This window comes from Amphibalanus amphitrite, unplaced genomic scaffold (assembly GCF_019059575.1).
Source record: "Amphibalanus amphitrite isolate SeventyFive unplaced genomic scaffold, NRLGWU_Aamphi_draft 001246F_arrow, whole genome shotgun sequence".
Classification (NCBI taxonomy): Eukaryota; Metazoa; Arthropoda; class Thecostraca; order Balanomorpha; family Balanidae; genus Amphibalanus; species Amphibalanus amphitrite.
Window position 1 is genome coordinate 47,396 of NW_024882739.1, and position 6,911 is coordinate 54,306.

At 52.9% G+C, this 6,911-nt stretch overlaps 2 protein-coding genes across 2 annotated transcripts in view; both read left to right on the plus strand.

The window, feature by feature from the left end:
- Positions 1–6,911, plus strand: part of LOC122371450 (actin, clone 403) — a 93,712-nt gene that overhangs the window by 43,902 nt on the left and 42,899 nt on the right. The window lies entirely within an intron of this gene.
- Positions 754–6,859, plus strand: LOC122371448 (transcription factor SPT20 homolog). Its single transcript, XM_043347785.1, has 2 exons — positions 754–847; positions 2,714–6,859. The coding sequence occupies exon 2, from the start codon at positions 2,775–2,777 to the stop codon at positions 5,820–5,822; it is 3,048 nt and encodes a 1,015-aa protein (XP_043203720.1). The 5' UTR covers positions 754–847; positions 2,714–2,774; the 3' UTR covers positions 5,823–6,859.

Below are 6,911 nucleotides of genomic sequence, written 5' to 3' on the forward strand. Positions count from 1 at the left end.
TGGTTTTGCGACATATACTTTTAAGGTACGGTTCACGTCGAGCCATTGTTCCATGGTTGAGCATAGACTGTATTGCATTGTTTTATTTTTTTTGTTTTTTCATATCATATCAAAAGTTTTCTTCAAGAGTATGAAAATGATTTTTAACCCCGCTTTATAAAAAAATAATTATGTATCATCCCTTTTCCTATTTGGTTTAGCTCGATTTAAAGGGACCCTCCCACCTTCAAAAAAGTTAATGAATTGGCATGAAAGTGATGTCCCTTGGTTCAGAAAGAGCGAAAACGAATATCTACCAAATTTCACCGAAAAATATTCACTGGTTTTCAAGATATTAGGCTTTTACTTTTGTTTACTTTTTGGGATCTCCCCTGTTACTAGCGACTTTATTTGGAAGCAATAATTTGGCAGCCCTTAAGTGCGGCAGACGTTGCGCGCAAAGCAGCGTATACCACCACGTGTAAACGATGGTTTTAGTCTAAGATTTAAAAATCGTTAGATCTCCGCTGACGTCACAAATTCTAAGGGGGCATTCCAATGCATTAGCCCCTTAGAATCCGAAAACTGCAAGTTTGAAATTCCATATCTTCGAATTAAAGCATTTTTCGATGTTGTGAGTGTCCAAACCGGTATTTGCAGGTCATGGCCACCAATTTGGCTATCTCAACTCAAAACTAATGTTAAGGTGGGAGGGTCCCTTTAAACTCTACATCTGCTGTTGGGGTTGTGCCATGAACACACCTTTAGTTATTGAAAAGTGAGATTTGTAAATTTGTGTAGAATGTGGGGCGAGGTGGCGGCTGGAATTAGTCAATGCGTTTTTCTCCTTATTTTGTCGTAAATATTGGTGGGTAATTTTATGTTCCTTCCCAAAATTTCAATGTTTTATAGCTGTCATGCTTTTTATCTGCAAACTAAATCAAGAGAGCTTATCATGTAGGCTCGAAAGTTGCTGATAAATCATGATGGGAAAGGACATTGACATTTCAAAGTAAATTTTTGCTAAACAAATAGGTAATGTTCAAGTCTCGAAGGCAACAGCTGCATTTACCTGTTTGTTTGAAAGTCCCTAGTTCTACCCAAAATGTTGCAAAAGATGTCATTGGGGACGCCGGTGAAAACAGGGCGCCGGAGGGCATATTAGTCACGTGACGTTTGGAACTTCTCCCCGTCTGTGGGCCTTCTACATCCTAAATGTCACGTGTCAATTTCACGAACCTTGATCAAATCGCCCCAGGCGCCCTGTTGTCACCGTCGTCCGTCATTGGTGCTTCACAACAACTAGCACGATTTTATTCAGAGCTATGAAGAGCATACCATTAAAATATAAAGGTAGAATAAATTAGTCAGATGCTCACCGAATACCTTTTGCAACCAAGCATGATTGGTAGTAGTAAAGCAGGTGTCACGCTTGTTTTTTGCAACCACTGAGAGGCGCTGTAGGTAAGGTTGTGGGTCGTATGCTTTATGTGGTGTGGTAGGTTGTAGGTAAGGTTAGGTCAGGTTTGGTTTGGTTTGGTGAAAAGCATTGCTGGGTATAGAGCCTCTCCTTGGTTGCAAAAAACAAGTGTGATGGTGGAATCCTCTTTTTGCACCCTAGGCTTGTAAATGATTAGAAACCAGGCCATATTGTAAAAAAAGACATAGGTATTAGCCTAGAAAATTGTTCAAAGAATCATTTACGCTTGAAAAAATTTAGGTTCACTACAAGCAGAAATAACAAAACCTAATCTAACCTGACCTTACCGTACCTAACCTAACTTCACTACCTGAATCAATGGGTGGTTGGGTGTAACTTATAAATGTTTTGTGGAAAAAGTAGAAGTATTGAGATGTGATCTCACGTTTTATGCTTAAAAGGGTGTGTTGTTTCCTTTCATGTTCATATTTTGTTAATTTGTCCAGTTTTTGGAGGGTGCTATAAGAGGAAATGACCAGTTTGATGCCTGCATTACAACTACCACATGATTTAGGTAGGTATCTCTAAAGCAGATTATTTTCTGAGACATTATGGTTTCAGGGCAACCATAGTATAAGTCAAAACACCTGTAAAACTAAAAGTCCATGACTTAATTGTGGCATGCTAATTAAACATTAAAATTAAAGTGCATGATGCCTCTTATTAGTCTGAAAGTAAGTTATCAGGTAGGCAACTTTAAAATGCAATGATATTTAATTGCTTTCAGACAGTGCAATAATTTGTGGTATACCTGAGGAAGGAATATGGAATGACATAAAAGATTATTGATGATTGGAAATGAGTTTTAGTGTTTTCGTTTTTAATGGAAGTAGCATTTTTCATAAATTCTTATAAAACAAGTCCTACTTTGAAAGAAATAGTATTGGCAACTGGCACAAAATGAATGTAAATACTGCTTTTTTACCCTAACCATAAGAGTTTTTCAATCTGCTAACTGGACTATCATTACAGGACAAGTTGAGTTTGAAGCTGTTGTGGTGTTTTATTCTAGTCTTGTCTTACACAAGTATTATTCCATTTATTTGAATAGCATTAACACACAACCTTAAATTTAGGAATGTAGTCAATTTAAGCAATGTATTACTTGCTATTCTAGGGAGTTGATAAAATATTTAGAACATTTCTGCTTCACTAACAAGTTAAGGTTCCTTACAAATATTTCTGCTATTAATCTCCTGGTCCTGGACGTCCAATCACAGCCTCATTTCTGATAATGACCATTTCCACCCACAGGATCGCCAGTACTCCGCAGAACTATCTGACGATCTGACTCTGCACTGCGAGGACCACCGCCATGTACTGCGAGGAGGACGTTAGTGCCAAGGCGGAGCGCGCCTTGGAGGAGGCCCGCGCCGGCCTGCCCCTGCCCGCGCGCCGCCGGTTCTCCATCGCCGGCCGACTCAGCCGGCTCTGGTCCGAACGTCGACGTCGCCGACGCGACGAAGACGACTCCGACGAAGCGGACGGACGTCCCCTGCTCGCCGTTCTAGCCGAGCGCGAGCGTCTCAATGTGCTGCGAGTGAACCTCTATCCGGGGGATGAGGGCTACTCTCTGGCTCTCTGCGCGCCGGACGGCTCAGAGGCGGAGTCCTTCCGACTGCGGTACGAGGAGCGGGAGCTGCTGAGGTGCCTGGACAACGAGGAGCTGCCCTGTGAGCTGTTGGAGCTGCTCGATCAGAGTGGGTGTCGGGTGTTTGTGGCTGGCTGCGTGGTGGCCGAAGTGCGTGATTTTCGACGCTCAGTGTCTCCCGAATTGTGCACGTCGACGTATGTTCTCCTGCGGCCCAGTCAGCGGACAATTCTGGCCGATCTGAACCGTATCTTTGCCGAGGGGGAGTTCACACACGAGGAGCGGGTACAGATCGAGGCGCGGATCGCGCTGGCCACCGCCCCGGCGCTCTGCCTGGACCCATCTCCGGCCGTCGGACTCGTCACCAACCACCAGCAGTGGTCACACCGAGCTCTGGACTCGCCGGCGCTGCGGCGGGCCGCAGAGAGACGCAGCCAGCCGGCGGCCGCTCGACGGCGGCGTGCCACCGAGCTGCCGCCCCCGCCCGGCCCTCTGCGGCTACACCAGTTCCTCCGAGACAAGGGCCGCCTGGGAGCGCCTCCCGCCAAACGCGCGCGCTGCTTTCCGCCCATCAGTGACCTCCCGGTGGTGACGGCGCCCCCCTCGGCGGCAGTGGAGGTACGGCAGCGCGCGAGGCGGCAGGAGTTCCCCGCTGAACCGAGCAGGGACGCGTCGCTGCACCTCCGAGAAGATAACGCTGTGGAGTGGGATCGGGGCGGCGGACGGGTGATGCATATGAAGCTCTCTGTGTACCTCCGTCCTTCGGATGCTTCCTATCACGGACAGTTGTATGTGGATCGTGATTATAAAGAGGGACGCCGTGGCGGCGCGTGCTGTCGTTTTCCTCTCTGCTGTCGCGCGGCCGCAGATCTGTACGTCAAACAGTGCATCGAGATCTTCACCGAGTACGGCAAGAAGAGCGCTAAACTGACGCACCAGGCGGTGGGTCAGCCGCCGAGGGTGACACTAACTCGCGGCGCGCGCGAGAGGAGGGAGTCGCAGACGGCTCTCCCGTCGGCGGCTCACTCTGCCGCGCCGGCCCTGCTTGCCGCCCAGCAGCAGCAGAGAGTAGCGCTGGCGCGCAGCAGCACCCCGGCGCTGGCGGCTCAGCTGCGCACTCCGCCTCAGCTGGCGGCCCGCGCGGCGCCGCTGGCAGCCCAGATGGCGCAGGCGCTCGGCCAGGCGCGAGTGGCCACACACAAGCCGGCCGCGCCCGCGCTACCTCCTCAGGGCTCTGTGGCGGCGGTGGTGTCTGCGCCTCAGACTATCCAGATCAAGGTGTCGGCTCAGAACACGCAGATGACTCAGCTACTACAGAGTCAGTTGCAGCACATCCAGGTGACGCTGCCGCAGCAGGTGTTACCCACTGCCCGTCTCGCCGCCCCCGCCCCCGCTCCCACCGCGGCGCCGGTGCGTCAGGCTCCTACCGGGCTGCAGGCTCTGCTGGCTGACACACCGTCCGCCGACAACCCGGCGGCGGGGACGGGAGTCGGCCCTAGTCTGCTGGAGAAACTGGTGGCCTCGTCAGCGCCAGTATCGGCGGCTGCGGTGGTCACTGGTTCGGGTACGAAGCTCCTACCGCTCTCATTTAGGGTACCAAACCCGGCGGCTACGCGGCCGGATTTGGTGACTCGCGTGGAGCGGCAGAATCCGACGCTGACCGAGCTGCTGAACGCTCCACCGGCGGCGGGGAGGCCCGTCTCTGTGCCGGCTGCCGGTCCAGTGCCGTCCCCGGCGCCTGTGCCCGTCCAGCCGGCTGTGCCGCAGAGTCTCCCGGTCCCGCCGCCGGCTGCGCCGAGCCAGCCGCCGCCTCAGGCTGTGTCGGGGGCCGGAGGGGATCTGCTCAGCACGGCGCTGCAGCTGGTACAGAACGGGGACCTGCTGGCGGAGCTGGAGAATCTGGACAGTCTGCTCAACTCTGACGGGGCGGATGGTCAGTCTGCGCCGCCGCAGCAGCCGCAGCCTCCCCCTCAGCCTCAGCCTGTGATGGTACAACCGCAGCCCGCGCCGCCGCCGCCGCCGCCACCGCCTCCACCGAGACTGCTCCAAAAGTCTGAACCTCCGCCTAACGTCAACATCCGTAACCTACTCTCTGACGGTGTGAACGTGACAAATCTCCAACATCTCCAGCAAGGTCTGCAGACGATCCCCGGTCTCCACAACGTTCAGGTGTCGATCCCAGGAATGAGCGCGCCGATTTCCATCAACGTCGGTGGAGCTCCTGCGACCTCCGCCCCGCGCGTGCTGCTGACCTCCCCTCCCTCCCCTGCGCAGACTCTGCGGCCGGCGCCGTCTCCGCGGCAGTCGGTATCACCCGCGCCGCTACCTTCACCAGTAGGGGCGAGTGTGGGTCTGCAGCGCCCGGCGCAGTTCCAGGTTCTCTCAGCGGTCGCCGGTCGCCGTGCGGCCGGACCCGTGTTGGTTACCTCCCAGGCAGGGGGAGCGGGGAGTCAGCAGGTGTACCTAAAGACCGAGTCGGGCGCCGGGGGCCAGCAGATGATCCTCACAACTCAGGCGGGAGCCGGGGGTCAGCAGGTCATCCTAACCACCCAGGCGGCTGGCGGGGGCGCGCAGCAGGTGTACCTCAAAGCGGAGCCATCGAGCGGCAGCACGGGTCAACAGGTGATCCTCTCCAGTCAGACGCAGGGAGGGCCGAGTTTCTCAGTGGTGCAGGTACCGACCGGAAGGCTGTCGCTGACGCAGCAGCAGCAGCAGCGACTTCTACTTCAGAGGCAACTGCAGCAGGCGCAGCAGAGGAAGCCGTCCAAGTAGCGACCTGCGGTGGCCCGGTAGCTGTGCTTCCGGTGACCTCTGGCGCCCCCGGCACAGCTGCCTTTGAAGGCCTCGACCTCCCGCACCGCTGCGTGCCTGTCTCGCCCAGTCACCTCTCAGGAGTTCTTTGTACGCTTCATCAAATGTCCAGCTCATGACAGGTGGACATTTCTGAGCTAACGAAGCCGGATATTTTGCGGTTGTCTACCCACGAGCGAATGCTGAACGAACCCGAGGTACTCTAAGAGCAGTTTGTTGTTCAGTGATGATCTGTGCCTGCATGAGAGTAGATGGGTAAAACTTGGCTCTGTATCAGATCGATGTACTGAACGGTGACCAGATACGCTCGGTAGGCCGGTTAGCCGGTGAGCTCTGAGCTGTTAGAGCGGTGAGTTTCGAGCTGTTGGAGCAGTGAACACCGAGTGATGAGCGGTGAGCTAGTTGTTGAGCGGTGAGAGCTGGCTCTCTCACCACCTGAAAACTAATGAGAGCTAGAGTTAACAGTCAGCTCTCTGTATCAAGGTGATGGTTGTGTTGCCTGATCTCTGCAGCATGTGTTCTAGCTGAGTCGCGAATGGCTGCTAGCGCTAGCTGCTAGTATCATTCTCCCCACGTGTGACATCCCCACAATGAACTGGGCTGATCTGATGCCACGCGGCGTGCTTTCGCAAATGATGGTCTCGTTATGTCTCAGTCTGTCCGTCAACGAATCATAGTGGGTCTTACTCGCGACATGAATACGTAAAGCCTATGTTTTTATCAAAGACCGTGAACACTAATTCTATTTATTGATATTCCCTATCAGCTGTTAGAGATGTGGAGTTCTTTATGTGAGAGTCTGCCAAATAATTGGTTTGTGTGCCTATTATGTAGCCTATGATGACGTCCATGCTTATGCATAATGTGTCAGTGATGGTTGTAACTATTGAGTGTTGGAAAGTGACCGTAGAAAGGTGCCTATTTTACCAACCGCGCCGCTGGTGCGCGGATAGTGTGTGGCATTCATGAACTTGCATGACAATATATGTACAACTGACTGCTGGGTTTAGCCGGGTCTGACCTAAAAGGAAAGTCGCTTCATTGCTTTCT

Excerpts from the sequence above, each read along its gene's own strand:
- LOC122371448 (XM_043347785.1), top strand. The coding sequence starts at position 2,775 with ATGTACTGCGAGGAGGACGTTAGTGCCAAGGCGGAGCGCGCCTTGGAG.